This window comes from Colletes gigas, unplaced genomic scaffold (genome assembly GCF_013123115.1).
Source record: "Colletes gigas isolate AHSC1104 unplaced genomic scaffold, ASM1312311v1 Colletes_gigas_Sc00018, whole genome shotgun sequence".
NCBI lineage: Eukaryota > Metazoa > Arthropoda > Insecta > Hymenoptera > Colletidae > Colletes > Colletes gigas.
In genome coordinates this window covers 2,220,352-2,247,355 of record NW_025106647.1, presented here as the reverse complement: position 1 = coordinate 2,247,355, position 27,004 = coordinate 2,220,352, and the positions used below count along the sequence as shown (strand labels likewise).

The 27,004-nt window shown below is 36.0% G+C and overlaps 2 protein-coding genes across 4 annotated transcripts in view; one reads left to right on the top strand and one right to left on the bottom strand.

The window, feature by feature from the left end:
• Positions 1-27,004, bottom strand: part of LOC122400523 (alkaline phosphatase-like) — a 490,617-nt gene that overhangs the window by 246,460 nt on the left and 217,153 nt on the right. The window lies entirely within an intron of this gene.
• LOC122400486 (caspase-1-like) overlaps positions 1-27,004 on the top strand; it is a 134,258-nt gene that overhangs the window by 91,378 nt on the left and 15,876 nt on the right. Inside the window, exon 6 of one of the 3 annotated variants that reach the window (XM_043401988.1) lies at positions 15,710-16,541. The exons of 1 other annotated variant lie outside the window; for it this stretch is intronic. In XM_043401988.1, the coding sequence (XP_043257923.1) occupies positions 15,710-15,951 (242 nt within the window). In that variant the 3' untranslated portion in view covers positions 15,952-16,541. Of the gene's footprint in view, positions 1-15,709; positions 16,542-27,004 lie in introns of those variants that run through there. One more of the 3 variants, XM_043401989.1, reaches the window with a different exon arrangement.

Below are 27,004 nucleotides of genomic sequence, written 5' to 3'. Positions count from 1 at the left end.
TATTGAATGTGGTTCAAATTGAAAATTATAACGTTGTTATAAAGTCATGTTTTTTATGCATTCACTAAACGTTCTTCGAAAATAATCGAATTTAATCGAAATTACAAGGCTGAACATTTTAGAAAGAGCATTTTTCAGAAAATTACTTCTTAATATTTTTTTTTCAATATCTTGTTTTAAATATATTTTAAATTATAAATAGTAGAATTTTTATAAATTGGAGTATTTTTATTACACATTCCTCTGCATAATTATGAAAGAATCATTTGTTGCTTCAGGAAATTAAACACATTTTGAAATTTCTACTTATCAAATATTTCATTTACATAATTCTGTTTGCATCTGAAGAACTGTAATTTAAAAGATGAGTTTTTTACTTTAATTTAAAAACTTGTACATATAATAAAATTAAAAATTTTCATATAAATCATATATTGAAGGAGTATAAATTATCTAAAGTTTTTCTGAATATAAGAATTTGACTGTGTAATAACTAAATAAATAAACCGTATTTATTGTAACGAAATTATTAAAAGAGAATATCACATTTTCAGTAAATCTGGTCCTATTATTTTAATATCGTATTTTAGTCCACATTTTTAACTCATTTTAAATGAAATTAAATTTTTCTTCCACAATGGAGGGTGTTTGGGACTAATGAAAGCTTCAGGGCGTAATTTTCATCCGAAATATTATTAATACAAAATTCGAAATGGGTTTTTGATTTATCTACAACTTCCATTATTTTTGTTCAATTTAGATGACACTTTGTTTAGTTTCTCTTTATGTTCCAAAAAGAAGTTAGACTAACTAATTTGCACGCGTTTGTTGAAAAATCATCCTTCGAAATATTATACAGGATGTTCGGCCACCTCTGGTAAAAATTTTAATGGGAGATTCTAGTTGCCAAAATAGGTCGAAAATCAAGGATACTAATTTATTGATTGAGGCTTCGTTAAAAAGTTATAGAAACATTTCCACAGAGTATATTTTCGATAACGAATTATTTTCTCGATAGTACATAGGATTTCGGGGGTATGTATATTCACTAAAAATGATTGAAATTGATTCCCGCAACTGAAAATAATTTTTCCAGAATGATTTGAAACTTTTCAATTTTCAGGGTAACAGACAGTTATGGCCAGACATTATATTTTCAGTAATGAATTTTTGTCTGGAAAATGCGCAGGATTTAGGGGGTATGCGTATTCACCAAAAATTATTGATATTGACACCCGCAAAGGAAAATAATTTTTCGAGAATGATTTGAAATTTTTAAAATTTATTTTTTTAATAGTTTTTTAGCGAAGCTCCAATCAACAAACTGATATTCTTGATTTTCGTCTTATTTTGGCCTCTAGAATCTCTTATTAAAATTTTTCCCATGGATGGCCGAACATCCTGTATATGCAAAATTAATATGGGTTTCTGTATTACCTACAACTTCCACTACTTTTGTTCGAATGACAATTTGTTTATATTCTCATTATGTTCCAAAAAGAAATATTTAATTTTTTCAGTGTCGACCGTTCCTTGGCCTGATTAAAAAAATTAATATCAAGGTCTCTGTTATTCACGGAAAATAGGAACAAAATTTTCTAAGGGGTTCTAAAAATAAAGATTTTTATATAAATAAGTATAAGTAGAAACCCGTTTTCTTTTCAAACCATTTACTCGTCGCTGATGCACGAGGGGTGAAAATAGTGTCACATATTGCTCCGCGTAAGAACGGAACGCTTCATTTAATCGTCACGAAGAATTTCATGGCAGCTCACGGTCGTATACTTCGCAAACAGCGTATATAACGGGATACACTGGTTCACGTTGGCTCGTCTACGAGGCTGGTTTTTTAAAGCTTCTGCTCGATTGTCCCCCGGCTTCTATGACGCGGTGCACGCTTTTCACGCCTCTCCCCGGTACTTCGCGCCCAGCCAGACCGCGTATACATCTCCGACAGCTGCGTTAAGAGAAGCTGGGCTTCCGTCCTCGTCTATTGTGATCGATAACGAGGAACAAAGTACCTCTCCGCGAGGCAGGAAGCCCGAGCGAAAAGTACCGCGAATACCGACGAGTCGACGGCGGAAAAACCTTCCCGGGGAAACTGCTGCTTTTAGAGGAACGGCTGGCGGCTTGCTGCAACCACTTTTTCGGGATTCTTTCTTCCCACGAACCGGATGGTAATGAGATACGATTAGATCCGTCGACTAGAATTTACTCTTGAAAACTGACGAGAACCGTCACCGTATCCATCAACGATTTTTGAACATCCCAAAATTATACAGGCCTTCCACGTTGGAAAAATTGAATTTGTTAAAGTTTGGAGCCTTGAAAATATGCGTGTAAAACCATTTGAAGGAATTTGTAAAAATAACGAAGTTACCAGCCATTTGGAGGGAACAGTATTCAGCGTTTAATGGCTGATATCTGATGTAGTCACAGTCATGAAACTGGCAGATATCACATATTTTAATTGACGGATTGGCCTGAAATTTATTATGAATCCTCAGCGGGCATGCCTTCATAGCTGAAACTAGGGATCATTAAAGTTTCATGTAGTGTTCTATTTTTTTTTTTTTAATCTGAAAGACGAGCGAAACAAGGAAAAATCGATACTTCAAATTCAAAGAGTTGCCAATTTAAACAAAATTGAGATACTGAATTTTTTTTAATTGGCCTTGCTAAGTAGAATAGAATTTGATTCCTTCGTTTTGTATGAGTAAAACAGTTATTTCGGTGTCAGCCTGTTTTTTGAAACAGCATCTATAAATCATTATAGAACTCCTATGTACTTTATTATTTTGTATTAAACAAATTTCTGTGTATCCTCTGAAGATGAGTAATAAAGTGAGCGAAACTTTGCTATGGAAAAGTCTTGATTCTTGCAAGTGCTTGACTCTCCTTTCCCTTTCTTTCCTCCTATCTCGTTTACTCTCTTCCTGCGCCAGCAACGGTGAAACAAAAGCCAAAATGAAGGGTTAAAAACATTTCCTTTGCAACCGAGACAAAGAAAACTCTAGTAAAGTAATGGGGACAAGTGTTGTTTAATTATAGCAGAGATTATATTAGAAACCAGGTAATTGGTTGGTTGCATACACTGAGGAGACATTTCAAATGCAGAAAACAATTGTCCCCACTAAGGGAACACAAAGATTACGTTAAAATGATTACACAAATAGGACGAAATACATACGTGGAAAAAATTGGAAAAAGAAGTTTCCTCGGAATTTTTAGCACACAGGTTGTTCGGTCACGCCTAGGAAAAATTTTATTGGGCGATTCTAGAGACAAAAATAAGATGAAAATCAAAAATACCGATTTGTTGATCGAGGTTTCGTTAAAAAGTTATTAACGTTTAAAGTTACGCTTCTAGAACGGCAATCTACGAACGAAATTAAAAAATAACAAATCGTTCTAAAAAAAATTATTTTCAATTGCAGGGATCAATTACAATCATTTTTATTCAATACGCATACCCCCAAATTCCTACTCACTTTCGAGAAAAAAATTCTTTACTGAAAAAATAATATGTGGCCAGAAAGGTACCCTGAAATTTCATGCGTATGTTTACAACGTCATAACTCCTGGACGGATTGGACGATTTTAATGTTTCAAAAAGCAAACGATGCATATATTAGTCAAGAATATGTAAAAATTGTAAGAATATTGGAAAAGTTGTTCCTTAACACCGTAAAGTTAGAAAAACCCCATAAACGTGGTCGAAATTTAAAACGACCATAACTCCTACAATAGTGAATATATTTTAGTGAAATTTAGTTTAGAAGTAGAGCTCATGGATACTTACAAAAAAGTATTAGACAATATTTCTGTACAGCGTCAAACAAATTTATTAAAAATCAAAAACGAATTTTTAAGAAAAATCGACAGGGGCTAAATTTTTCGGCGAAAATAAAATTTTTAATCATTCTGGAAAAATTATTTTCGGTTGCAGGGGTCAATTACAATCAGTTTTGGTGAATACATATACACCCGAAATCGTACGCATTTTCGAGAAAAAAATTTGTGTAGGTAGACAAATTTTATTAATCATTCTTACCAATAATTTTGTTAAGAACTTTTTAACAAAATTTCAATTAACAAATTGGTATTCTCTATTTTTATCTTTCATCTTTTCATTCAAAAACGTGGGAGTTCAGTTTCTCAAAGTGAAAGGCATACTGAGACCGCGTAACAAAGGAAAAAAACATATTTCATGCAGGATATATATTCAGAAAATTAATTTTTAGCTCGACCATACGGCTCAAAAGAACCAGAAAGGTATATTTAATTAATTATTTGATTAAATTTCACACTTAAATTTCACTCTTTTCATTGAAAATTAAAATGTATATATTACAACAAAATATGAAGATTAAAATATAATATACAGGGTGTTCGGCCACCCCTAGGAAAAATTTTAATTCTAGAGACCAAAATAAGACGAAAATCAAGAATACCAACAGCTGCGTGGGCGCGATAGTGTTTCCCACTCACAAGGGGAGGTCATACCCTGTCAACCTGGGATTTCAACCAAATTTGGCAGAGTTGTTGGGGCTGATGTCCAAACGCAATCTGTAAAATACTAGACGTTTATGGCCAGCCATTTTGTTAAAAAATGGCCTTAAAGTTTAAAATTTCGAAGTTGTCGGATCGACGTTTTTTTTTTTTAAATTGTAGGTCTCGAAGAGGGGAACACAAAAGTCCAATACATTTTTGCCGTAACATCAATAGTTTAAACAAAAATTTGAGTTTTTGTGACGGGATAAATGCATATGTACCGTGTAGTTGGAACGTATTTTCAACAGTCATGGTAGCCGTGGAGTTAGCGTCGAGGAATTCGGGTTGGAAGATTGGGGTTCGTGTCCCCGGAACTAGAACATTTTGTTTTTTTTCTTTTCTTCGCTTATTTTTGAATTTTTATTTATTTTTAATTTTAATTTTTAATATCATGGAAAAAGATGGCTGTTACAAATAAATAAAATACTATTATGGTTATAAATGTTTATTTTCACACATACTTACAAACATATTCTCATATATATTTACATCTCACGTATAAATAAATACAAAAATTAGATATTTATTTCATACGGGTTTCGCAATGCATTGTATGATTTTTATCATAAAAACAGGAAAAACATAATGGTTTCATACACCAAGCGCATGTTATAAATGCTTGTTCTGTACGGCATTTTTTATTTCTTAGGTCGTGTGGAAAACATACTTGATTCACGTTACAAAAGATTTCTTTTTTATGATTCGGAGGGGTGAGTTTAGACGCATACCATGCATATTTAATCATGTCGGTAAAAATTGGAGCAGATAATTGATAATGGATTATGGAATGTAATTTTATTATATCCTGTCTATTGGTTAATTCTCTGTTTTCGCGGATTAATGTTAGGGCGTTTTGGAGTCTTGAAAGAAAGTTCTTAACCTGTCTAAAAAAATACACGTCACACGGTTGGCAAATGGGTGTACATTTTGGTGGTATCACTTTTAACGTGCAGGTAGCCATATTTTTATCTTCCGGATCATAAAAGATCCTGTCATATAATGCTGGATTTGTTTGTCCACCCCACGAATCGATGACTAATAAGAATTTATTTGCTTTTACGTAAGGTTTTAATATATTTTCCAAAAATAATTGATAGGTATCAGATTGCAATTTCCCTGACTTTGTGCAAGTGACATGTACATTGCCTAATTCCTCTTCTTGTTTTCGAACATCTACTGCTACCCGTGGTCCAAAAAATGCTGTACAGAACAAGCATTTATAACATGCGCGTGGTGTATGAAACCATTATGTTTTTCCTGTTTTTATGATAAAAATCATACAATGCATTGCGAAACCCGTATGAAATAAATATCTAATTTTTGTATTTATTTATACGTGAGATGTAAATATATATGAGAATATGTTTGTAAGTATGTGTGAAAATAAACATTTATAACCATAATAGTATTTTATTTATTTGTAACAGCCATCTTTTTCCATGATATTAAAAATTAAAATTAAAAATAAATAAAAATTCAAAAATAAGCGAAGAAAAGAAAAAAAACAAAATGTTCTAGTTCCGGGGACACGAACCCCAGTCTTCCAACCCGAATTCCTCGACGCTAACTCCACGGCTACCATGACTGTTGAAAATACGCTCCAACTACACGGTACATATGCATTTATCCCGTCACAAAAACTCAAATTTTTGTTTAAACTATTGATGTTACGGCAAAAATGTATTGGACTTTTGTGTTCCCCTCTTCGAGACCTACAATTTTGAAAAAAAAAAACGTCGATCCGACAACTTCGAAATCTTAAACTTTAATGCCATTTTTTAACAAAATGGCTGGCCATAAACGTCTAGTATTTTACAGAATGCGTTTGGACATCAGCCCCAACAACTCTGCCAAATTTGGTTGAAATCCCAGGTTGACAGGGTATGACCTCCCCTTGTCAGCATGAGAAATTCTACTTACTGATGTATCGACAGCCTTACAGTGTTCTGAGAGAGAACCACTATGACTGGCCTACCTCAATCTATCGCGCGCACGCAACTATTCACAATTGCCGTTTTACAGGCGGAACTTTAAACGTTAATAACTTTTTAACAAAGCTTCAATCAACAAATTGGTATTATTGATTTTCGTCTTATTTTGCCTTCTAGAATCTCCCATTAAATTTTTACCCCGAGGTGGCCGAACACTCTTTATATTTCGTAAAAGTGCTTGAGTTAACGTTAGGTGAAAGTCTTTAGGATTAACATATATCAAATCGTTTGCTTTGTATTAGTGTTCAGGGTTCCTACAAATCCCCCATAAATTCTAGCAGAAGGTGTTGAAAATTTGAGACGGTAAACGTGGTGATTTAAAAAATGCCCGTCCTCCCGGTATCGACGTTCCCTATTTTCGGCACGACTGTTACGTGTACAGACAGTCTCATTCGGGAGACGTATACCGGTATTAGCCCGGATATCCAAAGATACGAATGGCCAGCATCTCGCGGGTTCACGGGAGTACGGTTTTTGCGGCGAAGACGATCGTTCCCGAGCCCTGGAAAGTGACAATGCTATATTCCTTCACTCCGCGTTGCATTAGCGTTCTGAAAGTAACGCTCTGGTCTCCTTTGTCTCTACTGTTTCCGCCTATTGTCAGACCATGAGTATCCTTCTTTCCGGAATCGAGTGATATTTTCATCCGACGCCCAATCCATCATAAGCCTTCGAGATGAAACGTTCGCGTGCATCTAACGACTTCGGTCTTTGTTCTCTGTAATTACGTCGTCAATGACTCTTCTGGGACATATTTACTAGAATAAAGCTAGATTTCGATGAACACTTTCTGAACCGTTTCGTGAACAATTATTGGAACGCTGTCTGTCCAAAGGAATTGATTTAACCCCTTCCCCACCGAATTTCTTTAGTGTTCTTATCCAAGGCTCGATGATGTTTTTTCATTTCTCATTTTAAATATTTAGAGGCAGTTAAAAGTATTATTCATTCTCTTGCTACAGTTTTCGTTATTTCGATCAGTAAACATGGTTTACTTGTGCTTATCTAGCACTAAATTAATGGAGTAAAAGCAGTAAATTTACAATATATCTACACTCATGAACACTTATATGCTAATTTTTATGAGAAAAATTAAGAATGAGATTAGTGAAGAATTTGCAGGATTTACTTGTCTGTATCTGAGTGTACATAAAATTTTAAATAAACTCTGTAATTTACAATATGTATTATAATACAATGTCATATACAGAGTATTCAGCCACTCCTGGAAAAAATTTTGATGAGAGATTCTAAAGGCCAAAAGAAGACGAAAATCAAGAATATGAATTTTCTAACTGAGGCTTCATTAAAAAGATTCAAAAATTAAATTAAAAAGTTTCAAAACATTCTGAAAAAATTATTTTTGGTTGCAGGGGTCAATTGCAATCATTTTTGGTCATTAGATATACCCTAGAAATCCTACCCACTTTCTAGAAAAAAATTCAGTATGGGCGGAACTTTAAACGTTAATAACTTTTTAACGAAGCCTCCATCAACAAAGTATTCTTGATTTTCGTTTTATTTTGGCCTCTGGAATCGTCCATTAAAATTTTTCCTATGGGTGGACGAACACTCTGTATATGTAAAGAGTTGCTCCCTTTTGTAAGAGAATAAATTTACACGTCTATATCTAAATATAAATGAAATTTTAAATATACAATGATGCATTGTTATAAGCTACAATCCAACTAAAATTTTTTACGGGACCAAAAATTTTATTTCTAGAAAATTGCAAGTTAATTAGTTACACAATCTCTAATTTCACCTGAAAATACCAAGAAATTTAAAAAACGAGTATTTCAAAATTCTGACGTGTATCCATACCTCCATATATTTTTTAATTATCTATATCTCACAAAAGATTTAAAAAAAAATCCCCGTTATTATATTTTACAACCAACAGGAAGGTAAGAAATAATTCCTGGAAAAAATTCATTTCGCTACCCTTAATACTTTCCGTGAAGATCGCAATCCCCTTTTGTTCTCGAAACTGCATCCGAAGCCATTACTTGTTTTTCGTTTTAAAATAGATCCTGATAAACAAAAAGGAAATTGCCTCGAATATCAAACGCGGCCATTAAAATACGGAAATTGCTCATCGACGATTGAAGAACGAGGATCGAACGGTCGGAAATAAAGGATGAAGCACGAAGGAAAAAGTAGCCTTCGTCGCTCAGGAACGGGTAAAAATCATTTTCAAAGTACAATTAATCTTTCACGCCAACGCAGGAGCTCTTTAAGAGATCTGGAACGTTTACGCGGCATGCACGAGTTCGCTAGAATATATACTTTTGCGATCTCTACAGCTCTTCAAGTTATTTCTACAAACTGAACCGGCCAACCATTAAGGGCGATATTTACCCCCGGGCTCGAGTTCGCGAAAGCAACTAATGACCTCATCAAGGACCGTCCATCACGTGAAAATGTGCCGTCTTTATAAACACAATACACACCCTACAATACGCAGGGTTAGGGGAGAAGGGGGATGCAGCCTAGTATTTATACAAACTCGTTTAGATCTGTTTAATCCGGGCAACTTTGTTCGTGGCTTTCCTAATTTCATCTGCGTTCAGCTTTCCCCGCATTTTCGAAGCATCGAAGCGGGGGCGAATTAGCATCGAGAGTAATACCAGTTAGAAATAATGTTGAAGGTTTGAGCAAAATAATTTAAATTTGGTGAAAGAAACTTTCTGATATGCTCAACTTCATACGTCAACGTTAATGACGAGTGAATAGTTGTGGGATACGTAAGGTAAAAACTTGAATCACAATCAGTGGAATCTTGTAACAAGCAATAACAATTTATTCTACGTCGGATAGCCGAAATGTACAAAGTCTTGAATATACTATTGATGAGTGGTGTTTAACCGTCAATTTTGATCTGGTCTCTGGGCCAAGGTTGCCCAAGAAGCTAACCTCGCCATGGGCGTACCCAAGGCCATGGGAGGCAGCATCGGTCTTAGATTGGTCAAATATTGCAAATATACTGGCCAATCAGTTTGGAAGCTAAGTTGATCGTTGGGAGGCGGCATGTAACCGTTATTTTTAATAATTTTCCCTCGTCTGGATTTTTCCGCGAGGCGGCGACGAGAGCAGGTCAGCGCTTGGTGCCCAGATGTTTCTTGCGATACCTGACTCGCCATAAAACATCTGGCACTGGTTTTCGATCTTATTGCAGGTAGTAAGGTCATAGAACGCCTGGATTTGGAGGGTCATGCAGATTTGAATCAATTTAATTAAATAGCCGTCTTAATGGCACTTGATTATAGGCAAAACTTGATTGTATGAAAGGTTGGGCTCTACATCCGTTGGCTTTATGAATTTACTGTTACGCTGCAAAACACAGAATAAATCGTAATTGTTATTTCTCGACGTAACAAATAATGTTACGTGGATGCATGGATTTTCGAAAATCATCTCCACGATGACAGAGTAATTTAAGAGAAAAAGAGAAAAGGAATCCAGAAAAGTCGATATTTTTTAAAATTAGACTGTAGTGCTATTTGAATGCAACAGAATTTTAGATTTGAGTAAAAAGACATGCGAAAGTAAATGCTGAATTTGTTATATTTGGTGTCCTCTTAAAAATGTACTCGTAATAAAATTTTGTTTAAAGATTTTGCAATATTTAAAAATTACTAATTTAATTATAAATTGAACATAAAATACATCAAACTGAAATTACTAAATTTTACTGAAGTGTTCTCAAAACACCACATAAAATAACTAATAATAGTGTAAATCGTGCCCATTGAAATAGTACATGTTTCAGTGTAGTTTGAAAATCAAGTAATTAACTGTTGCCTCGTGGAAACTCACTAGCCAGAATTTCGAATATATGCATGAGGGACTATAAACTATGAATGAATACCGAGTTAATACTGAACTAATATTGAACGTAATAACAGATGTTGGATATTTACCCAAAGTTGGGTAATCGTTTAGAGGATTCTAGATATTAATATTAGAATAAGTAAGAAATTAAATTTTAAATTATTAATTGTTAAAAGTCAAAGAAAATAAAGGTTTCGTTTAATTTCTTTTGTATTGGCGATAATAATATTTGTTAATGTTTATAAATAAAGGTGAAAACAACCTATGAAGTAAAAGAAAATTTTAAATTTTTATAAAGAAAATTTTAAGGTCTCCAACTTTTTTTTATTGAGTTGTATACTGTAGTTAAATCCACACTGAGGATCCTAAACATTGTTATTATAAATTTGAGTACCTTTGAACGATGAAAAATAATTTTCGATTCCTATGAAACGTTTTTCTCGATTTATTTTGGTATTCTAATTTATTTACAATTTATTTTTTCGAATTTCTAACATCTCCAGACGTAAAAAAAGTATTTGATAAAACTTTAATGGCCTTGAAGTATACTTTCAAAAAGATAAATTAAAATTTCGTCATCCAAAAAGTAATGAATTTTTCATTTTGACTTTCTTCGCCAGAAGTAAATATTATACTACTTCAAATGGACCAAAGGAGATGCCAGAATTATTCACTGCTTGTTTGTTACTAGTGTTACGAGCGCGAGCGCGAGATCCTGGATTCTTTTGGGTATGGTTAGGAAAGTGACAGGAGGTCCGGACGAACCAGGGGCTCTATACCCTGGGAGCCGCTAGAAGGAGTGGACGAACCAGGGGCTTCATACCCTGGGAGCCACGTAGGTTTTTAGGATGTTTTTAGGATCTTGCTCTCTGTCGTAATGGTACACCTCGAGCGGTAAAGGTGTACCGGATTCGTGAGATACCCCTAGCCTTACAGTTAATATGGTTCAAGGTTGAATTCAGTGAATAATACAAGTGAGAAATACTACTTGAATATATTCTTAACGATGCTGAACTACAGTGATGGAACTACAAAACTGGTACAATTGCTAAGTTGCCTTGACGGCGAAAGATCTGTATCGGCTTTCACGAGCGCGTTCGCGGGAGCTACTTCTCGATTAGTTTAATGGACACTCACTGATAAAACCGCTAAGGTAGGTACGTTCGTTGCTTGTTGGGAATTATAGCCCGATCTTGACCTGAGTGTCAAAGTAACGTCGTGTCGAGAGTTTTAGAAAAACTGAGCTCTCAGAGTGAGGAAACGCGGCCCTTATACAGGGTGTTCGGCCACCTCTAGCAAAAATTTTAATGAGCGATAGTAGAGGCCAAAATAAGACGAAAATCAAGAATACTAATTTGTTGATGGAGGCTTCGTTGCAAAGTTATTAACATTTAAAGTTCCGCCTGTAGAATGACAATCCGCTAAACAGCTGGTTCCCGCGGACGGTTGCGGCAGGCGAGTGCTAGTGGTTCTCACGCAGCATGAAAAATTCTGCTTACCGACATTATCGACAGCCTTAGATTTTTGTCCACTTATGGGAATGCGAACACCTTACGTTGAATAAGATTCAACCTGTCTTATGAAAATCCAGAAGGGCATATCAAAACTCGTCCGACGAGATTTTCACAGAGAAAGGGTGAATGCCAGTTCCAATACACAATGTTGTGAACAAAAATCACCCACATGCGATTATACACGCCCCACGATTGTCCACAGTGTCCACAAGTATCCACAAATAATCCTTTCAGGCACTAACCACTATGCAATTAAATAAACACGTACCGCGATTATGTTATTCGTGAATGTCTACGTGTACGTGTATCACGATTCTTCCGAGTTACTTACGAATAAAACTGTTATTAATTTTTCAAATACACTTCAATTTAAAAATGTAAACAGGAATTTAATAAGTATTCGCTGATTGTTTATATCACTGTATTTCTTACATGCTACTTAATACATAACTGAAATGTGTCGCGTGAACTAGCTTGACTGATACTGTTTTACGACTGACTAGCTGGCCGAACACGTGCCGATGCTGCCCTTTGTCTCCGCTGTGTGTGAGAGAGATAAGCGAGGCGAGTGACGTAGAATCGGGGCCTGTTCGGCATATGTTTCTCTGAACCTCGTCGATCGATGGCACAGTCAGCTGCTAGTATTGTTACATTCTTCGCCGTGAACGTAAATCGATGCGAAAATTTCATTTATCCTGCGATTCCTTTTTACATTTTTAAATTGAAGTGTATTTGAAAAATTAATAACAGTTTTATTCGTAAGTAACTCGGAAGAATCGTGATACACGTACACGTAGACATTCACGAATAACATAATCGCGGTACGTGTTTATTTAATTGCATAGTGGTTAGTGCCTGAAAGGATTATTTGTGGATACTTGTGGACACTGTGGACAATCGTGAGGCGTGTATAATCGCATGTGGGTGATTTTTGTTCACAACATTGTGTATTGGAACTGGCATTCACCCTTTCTCTGTGAAAATCTCGTCGGACGAGTTTTGATATGCCCTTCTGGATTTTCATAAGACAGGTTGAATCTTATTCAACGTAAGGTGTTCGCATTCCCATAAGTGGACAAAAATCTAAGGCTGTCGATAATGTCGGTAAGCAGAATTTTTCATGCTGCGTGAGAACCACTAGCACTCGCCTGCCGCAACCGCCCGCGCGAACCAGCTGTGTAGCGGATTGTCATTCTACAGGCGGAACTTTAAATGTTAATAACTTTGCAACGAAGCCTCCATCAACAAATTAGTATTCTTGATTTTCGTCTTATTTTGGCCTCTACTATCGCACATTAAAATTTTTGCTAGAGGTGGCCGAACACCCTGTATAGTTGAAAATGCTGTGTTCGAAGGCGGGGCATTACCATATAAGGTAGTGGAAATTGGGCCGGGTGCTCGCATACGGCATGAGTCAACCCCGTTCAAAGGGTTGTACGCTAGATGCTCGGGCCAACGCCCAAGTCACCAAACGTTTTAGCCCCATACATGAATGATATGTAACACTAGCAAAGTAATATTTTCAATAAAATTTTGAAGAAAATTGAATTCTGTAAATTTGAATTTAATTATAGTAAAATAAGGTTAATAAATAAATATTCTATAGTATCCATGAGCGTTTAATTAAATAAATAATTGATTGTAAAAACTGATTTGAAACTAATTCTTTCACCATATAAACTCAATTTTGGTCTACTCGACAAGACACATTTTTTCTACAAATTTTTAGATCAATTGTTAACCGAAATAGATTGACCAGGTCTCGTTTCTCCGTTGATAATTGAAACACTTTTTTCCATTAGTTTCACTCGCATATGTGTATACTGACAAAGAAACTCGACCCGTGGCACTTTCAATTTTGGAATATCGTTCAGCCTTTTTAAAACGTTTTCGAACCGTATTTTCCTAAAAGTAAATAAAATCGATGGAGTAGCTAAAAGAACTTTGTACATATTTTTAGTAATACTAGAAGATTCACGATGAATGTTTTCTTACGTGTCGCGTTGACAAATGATACCTCGTTATACCGATGCCACGTTAGAACTAGAAGTCAATCAATCGGTGATAATTAAAGATTGTTTTTACTCGTGCAAGGACTAAGCAGCACGGAAAAGTCCGCTCTCGGGCAGATGGCGAAATCGAAGAACAGGTTTGTCCGCTGCAAAAACGTTCCCCCGCAATTAACGGCGTTTTTCTTGACGATGTGTCTTTTACTTTAATGGAAACCCATCGTCCGTGATAAATGTGCATTCCTGTTAAAAACGCAAACTTTTGTCTGTTAGGCGTTTTACGAGGCTTCCGTCTAGGCAACAGGCAACCTAAGAAAGTTCTAACTAGCTTTTACTGTTGAAACAATGGAAAAGTTGTAAGCTATTTTCGTGCAACAGCTCTGGAAAATATTTTCAAACCTCTTGACACGAAGAAAAGAATATTTTTTATAAATATGCAAAATATGTGAAATGCAAATAGGATAATATTCTTATGAATTTGTACAATATACTTCAATGCATAGAAAACCATGGGAATATAAGGATTTGGACTAATACTATTAATTTCAACACACAGAAACAGTGTACATACTCTTGAACAATACTTATTCCTATTGCAGATGATTTATAATATAATATTAATTAAATTAAAATTATTACTTTTGAAAGTATTCAAGCAAAATTCCACTAATTTAGCAGGAAATTGAGGCCCTATAAGTTGCTTCACAGTCGTGGATTCAAAGTATTTAATAAATATATCTCTATGTTTAATATTATTTAATAAATCTAAGAAATAAAATGCGTACATATTTACAGTCAGTTGAAACACTGAGTATCTGGACTGTGGACTCCAGTTGATTGGATTTTAAACAACGTTATGTACAATAACTCCTCGATAAAACGTTCGAGTACGGAGCTGCTCGTAACGCTTTAACGAGGTAGACGGATTTGATTCTTGGAATCGACCTTTTTTATCTCGAACCGAGGTTCAGCCACGCGACAGCCGTTCTGCGTGGAAAGCTAATGAGATACATCGTGTGTGAGCGCAACAGCGAACACGTCTCGTATTACAGGCATTCGATCACCGAGTTCAAAGCCGTGCCGTGCACGTATCGAGTGACAGCTACTAATATTAACTAACAACTTTTATATCTTTCATTGTATCTTCATGGCAGTATAATCAATGAATCGGCGGGGGTTTTACAATTAAAATGAAACCAAACGCCACCGTATTTGGCTTACTTTTAATTATACATTCTTCGAATTTGCAGAAAATTGCCGACTACGTGGAATTAAACGCAATAAAAGGTCGCGTTTGAGCTTATTTTCATCAGGAATATCTCACAAATAATATTCTTGTGATAATAGGATGAGAAATGTGAAAGTTTTTAGTTTGCATTAGCGAAGAAAACATAAATTAGCGACAGAGACGATTCGAGATGTTTTATCGAGGTGGGAATGCGACATTTTAACGAGGTCTTGCTGTAGAAGAGGCGAAGAAACATATTTTATAACATTTAGTATAGTTTACATACTGGAAATTAATGGACAATATAGTTGCACAATTGAAATACTTGTATAATTTTCGTATAACAATTTATATGTTTAAGTTTCAAGTTGTAAGTTTCAAGTTTGAATCCTCACAGTCTGGTTCTACAAACAAAATAACGTGAAAATTCTAAATAAACTTCTGTTTCAATTCTACATTGATTAGCAACACAAACCAAACGAAGTTACTTCAAAATCGCATAGTAACTGACTTTTAAGTCACCATTTAACCCTTCAATCTTATATTTAGTAGTGTAAGTTTTGATGTTTAATTTTTCAGGGTTCTTTTCGTGGCGAAATCCAGATTCCGGTTCCTGGTTCGTACAAGCCCTTTGCGCGGAACTGAACGAGCACGGGCTAACTCGCGATTTGCTCACCATGATGACTTTCGTCAACCGACGAGTCGCCGTGGAATTTGAATCGTACGTGCCCCAGGACAAGCATATGCACAAGAAAAAGCAGATCCCTTCTATTGTCTCCATGTTGACGCGGTTAGTGTACTTTGGTAAACCGCCGCTTTAATATTGGACAACGCTTTACCGCCGACGGGAGAAGAAAAGAAACACCGAGGAAATTTTATGGAACCTCCATTCTGATACTCTACAAAGCTATTCGCGGGATCCTCTTTTTCGCAGAAACAGCTTTTCATCGGTTTTAACGACTAACGTTGAACGGACGAAATTATTAAACGGAAATTTCCGGTTAATATCGCTGTCGGATCCAATTATATGGGAAACAGGTTCATCGAGAAAATAGAGAATTTTCGATTTAACGTTAATCAATCAGCGTTGTTTGTCTGAAAGTGAAGAATATATGACAATCTAAATTTGTAATCATTTATGGTCAGTTTGGTAGGGAGGCGATGGGCTGGAAGGCAATTTAAAATAAGGAGGCAATTTGGAATGCTGTGAAAGTAACAGATGAGGTTCAAGACAATAAAGTGACGAGAAAATATTCGGGAACAATACCAAATGATGATAAAGAGACCCCCTTAGTGGCTTTTATTCAGTAACTCATTATTTAATCCATGTGCTAAAATTTATATAGTTTTCCAAATATCTCTCAATATTCGAATGAAATTATTTAATTTAAGTCCTAACCTGAAAATTTTATGAATTGATTATACTCTATATTTTTTTTTCTTTTTGTAACGTTGCTAGCAGTATTTTGAGTCTGCCTTATCAAACCTACCCGTTATAATTTACAGTAACGACCGATGTACATATTTATTTATATAGTAATGACTATTAAATCTATATTTTAAGTTAATACAAAAATTCTATTTAAAATAAATGTATATTTAAAATTCTGTTTAAAATCTCTGTCTTTTTTTATTTGTATAGCTGCACAAATGTTTAAACTTTTAAAATATGTAAAAACAAGTTTTGAATTGTTTGGGCACATGGTCTCAGTTTCTCAAATTTCAAAATGAAACTTTACATCCGTCTTCTTGAAAATAGAAACAAATGTTTCGGTCATTTTCATTCAAGAATTTTTTATAACAATACTATATACCTGATCCAAATGAATATTTTACTAGAAATAAAACATAGACAGAAACTCCATTTAAAAGAATCATAAACTAGTCATTTGAAATTATTTTTATTAAAAAAATTTTAATTATTTTGATCATTCACATTTATTATTAATTTAAAAAATACACAGTTATTTAAAATATTATCATATCATGAAAATGGTTAGACAATAAATTGCATTGCATTTTATTCGCAGTTTCAAACGTCATACCTTAAAAATCATATGTTGCAATAAATTTTAATAATGGATGACTTATTCACTCGACATTTATTACTTAATAGATTAATCGACCCATAGATTTCAGTTATGCGAGTGTAAACAAGAATTTATACGGCCAATATAAAGTGCAAATAATGAGGACGATAAACAAGTTTCTTGCAAGACTCAGAGAAAGGAATTCATTCATTCCTATTAAACGAATTATAAGACACTACGCGACAGACCTGAAAAAATGCGCTGTACTTTGCAGGAAGTACGCGTCGCTGTATTTTTTATTCTTTCATCGCGTGCAGCTACTCTCGCGGTAGTTTATGCCTCAGCATGAACAACAATTTTCAGTATATCAGAGTGAATATGCTACTTTTCGTGACAAATCACTTAAATGTGTTAATTTTCGTAGGAAATGACGAAATATATTCTTTCCTTACTGACCTTTTAAATCTGTTTCTTCTCGTCGCTCCGAAAACGGAACGTACTATTTTTCGCGGTGAATCATATGTATTAGTTGTCGTGGCAAAAGACGAAACATGCTTCTTTTCGTAGCTCGCCACCCAAATGTGTTTCTTTCGCAGTGAAAAACGAAACGTGATATTTTCTCAACGAAGACAAATTTGTTGGGTTTTCGTAAGATAAATGAAACGCGTTACCTTTCGTAACGCAAATCGATATGCATGTTGCAAAGAATCTCAAACGGTTTTAACTTTGTTATTAAATATTGAAATTATAGCAAATTAAAAGGCGTAAAAAATTTCAACAATCTTTCTAAGTCTAGTGAATCTAAAAAGGATATAAAAAACGAGTGTAACTTAAATATTTTAGATAGTGTTGTTTATCGAATTATTATACAGGGTGTTCAGCCTCCCCTGGGAAAAATTTTAATGTGAGATTCTAGAGGAAAAAATAAGACGAAAATCAAGAATACTAATTTGTTGATGGAGCCTTCGTTAAAAAGTTATTAACGTTTAAAGTTCCGCCCGTGCTGAATTTTTTTCTCGAAAATGCGCAGGATTTCGGGAGTATATCTATTCACCAGAAATGATTATAATTGACCCCCACAACCAAAAATAATTTTTCTAGAACGATTGGAAATTTTTTAATTTTGACGAAAAATCTGTCCACATTCCTGAATTTTTTTCTCGAAAGTGCAAAGGATTTCGGAGGTATGCATAGTCATCAAAATTGATTGTAATTGACCACCGCAACCGAAAATAATTTTTTCGGAATGATTTGAAATTTTTTAATTTTATCGACTTTAGGCACCTACTCCTCATCAACGATTTTTCTTAAAAATTCGTTTTTAATTTATAGTCTAATACCTTTTCGGCAGGTACCTATGAGCTCTAATTCAGTAAAAAGTTTCATTGAAATATATTCGCTATTGTAGGAGTTATGGCTGTTTGAAAATTGGACCACTTTTATGGGATTTTCCTCACTTTACGGTGTCAAGGAACAACTTTTTCATTATTTTTAGAATTTCTACATATTCTTGATGAACATATGTGTCGTTTGCCTTTTGAAACATTAAAATTCTCCAATCTGTTAAAAAATTATGATGTTTTAAACATATGCATGAAATTTCAGGGTCTCATTGTCAGATTATATTATCGGTAATGAATTTTTTTCTCGAAAGTGGGTAGAATTTCGAGGGTATGTCTACTGACCAAAATTGATTGTAATTGACACGTGCAACTAAAACTAATTTTTTCAGAACGATTTGAAATATCTTAATTTTATCGGAAAATTTATCCAATTATTGAATTTTTCTCTCGAAACTGGTTAGGATTTCGAGGGTATGTTTATTCACCCAAAATGATTGTAAGTGATCCCCGCAATCAAAAATAATTTTTTTACAACGATTTGAAATTTTTCTTTTCCGACGAAAAATTTCAGCAGCTGCCCCGTCAATTTTTTTTTAAATTTCGTTTTTCATTTTTAATAACTTTGTTTGATGCTGTACGAAAATGTTGTCAAATACTTTTTTGTAGGTATTCACGAGCTCTACTTTCAGACTAAATTTCAATGAGATCCATTGACTATTGTAGGAGTTATGGCCGTTTGAAAATTGAACCATTTTTATGGGGTTTTTCTAACATTACGGGGTTAAGAAACAACTTTTCCAATATTCTTAGAATTTCTACATATTCTCCATTAAAATACGCGTAGTTTGCTTTTCGAAACATTAAAATCCTCTAATCCACTCAGAAGTTATGATGATTTAAAGATACGCATGAAATTTCAGTAGAACGTCTAAACGATTGTCAGAGATGAAATTTTTAACGAAGCCACTATCAACAAATTGATATTCTTGATTTTCGTTTTATTTTGGTCTCTAGAATCTCCTATTAAAATTTTTCCCAGGGGTTGCCGAACACCCTCTATAAAATCAATATACATAATAATAAAATTGTAGTTAGTACTAAATTTAAAAAACGTCCAGAAAATAAAAGATTAATGCTTTTCAAAGAAAAGATGGATGGAGGTGGAAGACTATTTTTTTATAAAATATACGGAATTAAACTGTTTGTATGATGCTCGTTTCATATGATACATAATGAGTCTTAGAACACCTTTAATTGGGTGAATTTTCATCCACATACTATAATTATAATATCGAAAGTAAAATGAGAACTATATTCTCTATAAAACACAAGTTCATCTGTACAAAAATTAAATATGGTAAAATTTCATTAATAAAAAATTACAACAAAATTTCTCTGTTATGAATTTTCATCTATGGTTTCAATTAAGGGTTAAAAAGAGTATGATCCAAAATTTTATGAAAGATATAGCGAACAGAATATTTTATATTTCATGAAAATCCTGTAAACTATTGAATATATGTAACTTAAAGAAAAAAGTAACGAAAATGAAGAACGTTCAAATTTAATATATTTATGATACATATAAAAATTAATAACATTTCTTATCAAATTTACACATTTTTACGGGAGCTTAATTTTAAATAAACTTAATTCCATCATTAAATTACAAAAAGACAAAATCCATAAAACTACAACAATAATATACTTCATTAATTGTATAAACTATAAAAAACTAAACATAACATAAATCAAAAGTAAGTTAAGTACCTTATTTTTGTATAGAAATGATAATGAAAAATAAAGCTTCTGTAATTTATTTTCAAAGAAATTAAATTCCATACCATAAATGAATTCGTGGGGATTATTTACAAGAGTTAAAAATACCAGATACATTGTAAGCATTTCGATTGACCCAATACGAAATATTATACCCTGCAGCCAACAAATATCGGAAGGACCAAATTAAATTTCACGGTTTATTTAATGCTAAAAATAGAAACTAATTCTATTCGGTCGTCCGAAATACAATTTGTTTGATTCCTGACAATAGGAGGCCACGACATGTTTGAACGCGAGCATATTGTATTTAATGCGTTGCGTAGTTTTGCAATTCAGTGGTTGTAATTGCACTTTAAAGTCAATTTACACAAAATTAAGTTAACTGGTCTCGGACCATAATGGCTAAGCCCTCCAATTACACATTTCAGAGAACCAGAGGCATTCCGAGAAATTATATTCCCAGTCCCATTTTGCGTCTCGTTTCTCTGTCAATGATTAAAACGACGCATTGTCAGAAGCTAATTTATCACGACGAGTTAAAAAAATGTCAAATGTATGGTAAGATTATTTTAGCCTGAGATCCGAGGGGCGGCCAGTGGGTGGCGCCCAAATCGAGTGAGGGACCAATCACGATACAGAACTGGGCACGACGTTGCCATATCGCGACGGGGCAGCGTTGTCAGTTAACTTATTTTGTAGTTCGAAGATAAAAATAATCAAATATTGTTTTTAAATTGAAAACACCCGAACATCGAAGAGAAATTCGTAAAATAAAAATTTGTTGCACGTTGGAAATATTGTAGGATTGTATTTCTATGCATTTGTCGAATGCAAATAAAGCATTTCTTTGAGAACTAATATGTAAAACTTTCGTAAACATGATGAGCAGATCTACAAGCGTGTAAAATTTCAATAAAATACCTCGTGTTGTACTTAAAGTACGATGGATTTCAATGATATCTCAAAATGTTTAAAAAGGTTGTTCAATATTTTTCGTAACAAGATACATATACCTACGATTTTATTGATATTAAAAAAAAGAGTTCCTTCGATATCAATAATAGTAATTGATTCTATTAAAAAATTGCTACATTTTTAAAAGTCAAAAATTTATTTTCTTTCGGAATAAAACTTGAAATATTTGAACAGATCATTTATAAATAATCCTGTCCCTTTCAAAAATATCTACAAACCCTTAAGTCTCATTTTCCTTATCGAGAATGCCTTATGTTCTTTATAAACAATGTTTTGTTATGTACAAATAGTATAGGGCATTTATTGATCGAGTTAATGGAATTTGATTTAATTGCACGTGAGTATTCCTGCACTCCATACACGGTGTAATTCAGTGGAATCGGAGTTTCTTCACCGAGAGTTTCGTCTAAATTTCTAGAACTACTTTTGCATCAAAGGGAACCAAGCCCTTTTGGTGAAAAGGGGGAGATCCAGACGTCTGTTTGACCGTGCAATGACAATTCGATTCCACTCGCTCCGTTCCCGTCTTCTTGGTCTAAGCGAATTCCCCAGCCAAACGGAGCATGATGGAAATACAGCTCGTTTGAGATACGGAGAAAGGGTTTTGTTATACGGGCTAGAAATTCCTTGCGGTTGGTAACTGAAGGAAGTCCAGCGAATAAAAAAATAGACAGATAATTCTGCTATTTTAACACGATACTCGAAAAGCCAGTTGAATCACATGGTAAAAATTGTGACAGCTTTGAGAGCAGAAAAATCCTAGTGTAAAAATAAATCAAGCTAGACAATTAGTTAATATTTACTACTCAGAGTGATTCTAGTAACTTTTTGGAGAGAATTTTTCTATTATTCAATGACTTCTATTATGATACAATTTTTTCTTAAATGTATCAGTACATTTCCAAAGTACAATTAACATACTCATATATTCAATAAAATTAAAAATTTGTTATATAGTTTATAAGATTTTATATATATATTTTATCCTTATGTCGTTTTATTTTTGTATAAAAGGGGATACATGCCCGTAAATAAATAAATAAATATAAATCATCGAAAACTCAATATTTTAGATATTTCATATTTTTCTTGCGGAATTTTCTGAAAGATAAAATAGAATATATTTGAATTGTTCAAATATGCTGAGCAACATTTAATCTCGGCGAAGTCGGAGCTTAACTCGTGTCACATTATACGGCGTTCGTCGCGATAAACTTCCTTCTATAGTGGAACGGTACGCTTCGATGGGCCGTGAAACGTACCAGCTGGTTCCAGCCCGCAAAGTATCGTAACCTCCGAGAGTTTCAAAATTTAGTCGCCGGGCAAACGATATCCGAGTCGAACGAAATTTTCAAATTTAATAATTCGTCTGATGAACCGATGACGAGTCAAGCACAACCGTGGACACAGAGAGCAAGTACGTTCTCGGAGTTGAGCCACTCGAGACTGGGCGGATGACTGGCTCGTTCCGTCAAAGGATCACCGGACCAGGTGCTCCCTGACACTTTATCGAATATCGTTTCGCCGAGAGAAACCAAAGGAGAAGACGACACTTCGAGAGTTCGTGCAATTTCTCCCATTGTGATCTATCAAACTCATTTATAATTTTTACCTTTAGTCTTTCTTAATGTAAATCGTTTTTCATTTACTCTTTGTAATGTACAATAATCCCTGATGTTTGCTATTTTTCCCCTTTCACGTAGTCGTCTTCGTCATTTTCTACAACTGAATATTAAATGTTCGTAAGACTATTTAAATTTCCTGGAAAATGTGAAAGACGGAATTTAAAAATAAGGAAGAGGAAATACGTACTTGGATTCTTTAACGTTTTTAATTCCAGTAACATTTTTACTTCACCCATCTCCCACGATAACGTTCGCGAGTCTGAGCCAAGGGGTTTTTATAGAAAATTTGTATACCACAAAAAAGTCTCAAAATTTAAGCACATTATTACAATAATACACATTTATACAATATACGAGAAATCGAACATTGAAGTATCAGTGAACAACAACAATAACCTGTACAATAACCTGCTTTGAGTAGCCATTGTATTGTGGGATTGGGAGGTTTGACGTAAACAAGCTAATATGTAATCGTAATTTATTATATAATATACACGCTACGCTGCTCTTTACAGTGCTCTTCCTCGCTCGGTTTCCTGATCTACTCTGCCCGTTCTTCCCTTCGGACACCCTCAACCCCAGTCGCTTTCCCACTCTCTCCCTCTCTCACTCTCATACTGCAACGCTAACGGTACGAAAGCAGACGGGTACGGTTTTGCAAGGCCATCCCGGGCCCAAAGAGGCCCGGTCGTAAACCGCTAGCGGCCGCTTGCACGTCACATCCCACACTCGGCCATCCTGCAGGGATATCTGGCCTCAGATATCGCATGGTCTATCGCGGGTTTCCTCGGTGTCACTGCATATGTCATCACTGTCCTCACTTATCCATGGTTTGATATGGTCCACTGCTGTGGAGGTTTGACGCGGCCCTTCATGTTCGCCGATTTTCGTGACTACATAGCGATCGTTTCGTAGCACCGTCGTCACCTCATAAGGTCCGAAATATTTTGCAGCGAATTTCAAACCCGGGCCCTGCTGTGTTCGTCTAATAGCAACGAGATCGCCCTCTCGGTACTTCCTACTTTCAATCCTCCTTTTATTAAAAGACTTTCTGTTTTCTTGTTGAATCTTGAGGATGTTTTGTCGTGCCTCCTCTCGCAATTCGTCACGATTTTGCTCAAATACATTTTCCCATTCGCGTTCAAGTGATCCCATTACCTGAGGGTCGTCCCGAAATTTAGCCTCTACGCCGAACAATATTTTAAACGGTGTCGTTTTAGTGCTTCGACTTGGAATGGTGTTAAAACATTTTTGGCATCTGTCTAGGTATTTGTGCCATTCCCCAGGTTTCGGCGCTGACAATTTAGTCAATAATGCTATTAGCGTACGGTTCACCCTCTCTACCTGACCGTTCGCTCGCGGTATACCTGAGGTAGTCAGTACATGGTCTATGCGCTCGTCCTTACAATAATTTTCGAATGCTGCCGACGTAAACGCGGTACCCCTATCCGAAATAATCCGGCGCGGATTTCCGAAAAGTACGGATTGCTTTGTTACATGTGCTATCACTTCGGCGGAATTACAACTTTTCGTGGCGTAAAGCCACACGAACTTTGAAAACGCGTCTATAATGACAAGAATATAAGTGTATCGCTTTTTTGTTGACGGGAGCGGACCCAGATGGTCGATGTGAAAGGTGTCTAGCGGTACTTCGCCCTTGTCTATTGCGAATAAAAATCCCTCCGGTCTACCCCGTTTTTTCTCCGCTAGAATGCAGTCTACACAGTTTCGCACCACTTTATCCACCTTTTCACGCATATTCTGAAACCAATAGTCCCGTTTCAGCACGGCCTCAGTTTTCTCCGCAGCGAAGTGTCCGTTCTCGTGGGCACGCCTGATTACCTGCGTCCGCATTGACCTTGGTACCACAAGGCGTATATCACCCTCCATTTCCTTAAACACAATGCCACCCCTAACCGTGTAGCCTTCGGCTCGTCCCGACTCTGCCAATTCAAATGTTTTCTGGATACCTGGGTCCTCTCGCTGCGCTTTCCTTAGCCTACCGCCTATACTATTTACAGTTTCGCCTACCAGCATGCACGATGGTAGCGGGTTACGGCTCAGGGCGTCTACATGTACCAGATTTTTACCTGGGCGATGCTCGATAGTGTACTCAAATTCCTCTAACAATAGCGCCCATCGCGCGACACGAACACACAAGTCCTTCTTCCGCATCGTTAATGCGAATGCTCGGCAGTCCGTCACAATCCTGAAAGGTATGCCTAATAAGTACACACGGAATTTCTTCAGAGACTTAATTATCGCTAACACCTCTAATTCGTAGCTTGAATAGCGCTCCTCCGCTGGCGTTGTTTTGCCACTCGCGAAATATATCGGATGTAGCCCGTTATCGCAATCGTCTTTTTGGAGCAATATTGCACCATACCCGAATTTGGACGCGTCCGTGTGCAGTTCCGTCTCTGCACCGACCCGGTACAATTTAAGGACGGGCTTACTCGCTAGGGCGATTTTTAATTGTTCGAACGTCTGTTCCTGTTCTATGCCGAATTGGAACTTTACTTCTGCTTTTAGTAAGTTTGAAAGGGGCCGCGCCGTTAATGAATAATGCGGTATAAATTTTCTGAAATAACCGGTGAGCCCTAAAAAGCTCTGTACTTGTTTGAAACCTTTCGGTTTAGGGAATCGTGCCACCGCTTCGGTCTTATGCTCCGAAGGACGAATCGTACCGTCTTTTACTATGTGCCCTAAATATTCTACCTGGGGCTGTAAGAATCTGCATTTGTCCCAGTTGATAGTTAGCCCGGCTTCGCTCGCTACTTTCAATACAAATTTTAAATTATCCAATCCACTCTTATAATCCATTGAAGGAATTATTATATCGTCTATATAAATTAAAACTATTTTCTTCGCCATCAATTCTCTGAATACCGAATTTATGAACCTCTGGAACACCGATGGCGAGTTACATAGGCCGAATGGGACTTTCAGAAACTCGTACTGTCCGTCGGGAACAATAAAAGATGTATACTTCCGACTATTCTTATCTAAATCTACATGGAAAAACCCATTTTTGAGGTCGAGCGTGCTATACATTTTCGCGCCTTGCAACAGATCCAATTGATCCTCAATAAGGGGAAGCGGATACCGATCTTTAACGACTTTTCTATTCAGCAATCGGTAGTCTACGCAGAGTCTCGATGACCCGTCTTTCTTCTTAGCCAACACTACTGGGCTGGCATATTCTGAAAGGGAATGTTGGACGACCCCATCGCGTAACCACTCCTCTACCTGCGCGTTTACCGTATCCCTTTCCGACGGAGATAATCTCCTTGCGCGTTGAAATACCGGTTCGTCGTCTTTTAATATTATTGTCATTTTTAACTCGGACTCGCGCGTCGCCATGGGTTTATAATCATCAATCATCTGTGCTAAAATTTTCCTAGTGGGCGTGTCTTCAATATATGAGATGCATATTTCGTTTACTTCGTGCTCTAAATTAATTTCGGAGATGTGGGGAATTTCAGTCTGTTCTAATTTACGAATAATAATTTGTCCCCGCTTAATAATTAATTCGGTCATGTCTAAAAAATCTGTACCTATCAGTAGCCCGTGAGCCATTAACCCGTCTGGTATCACGCGGACCATCATAGGGAAAAGGTCCCCGTCTATCCGCGCTTCCGTCCTAAACTCTCCGATCGCTTTATTCGTGCCCGAACCGATGCCGCGAAAGGAAATATCGCTATCCCGCAACGCGGGTGCTCTCGGCCTAAGCGCGCTGTATTGGTCACGTCGCATCAAACATAGATCGCTCCCGGTGTCGATCAGGGCATTTATCGCGCGCTCGCAAATATGTACCTCCTTAAAATATTTTTCTCGTGGTTCCTGCTGCACCGCCAGACTTTCTTCTGTCGCTGGTACCCCGCTCGTTGGGCAGTTTGCCGCCACGTGGCCGAATTGTCTGCATTTAAAGCATTTCGATCCGCTGCTCCTCAGCGGGCAATCATAAAAGAAGTGATCGCGTCCGCCACAGTTGTAGCACCTTCCTGCCGATGCCGTCTCGCGCGCCTCTCGTTGCCGGAACTCGTCAGCATATCGCTGCTGCATCCCATCGTCCCTTTGCTGCACCCAGTTGGCTCGTCGCTGAGCCCCATCGTCGCG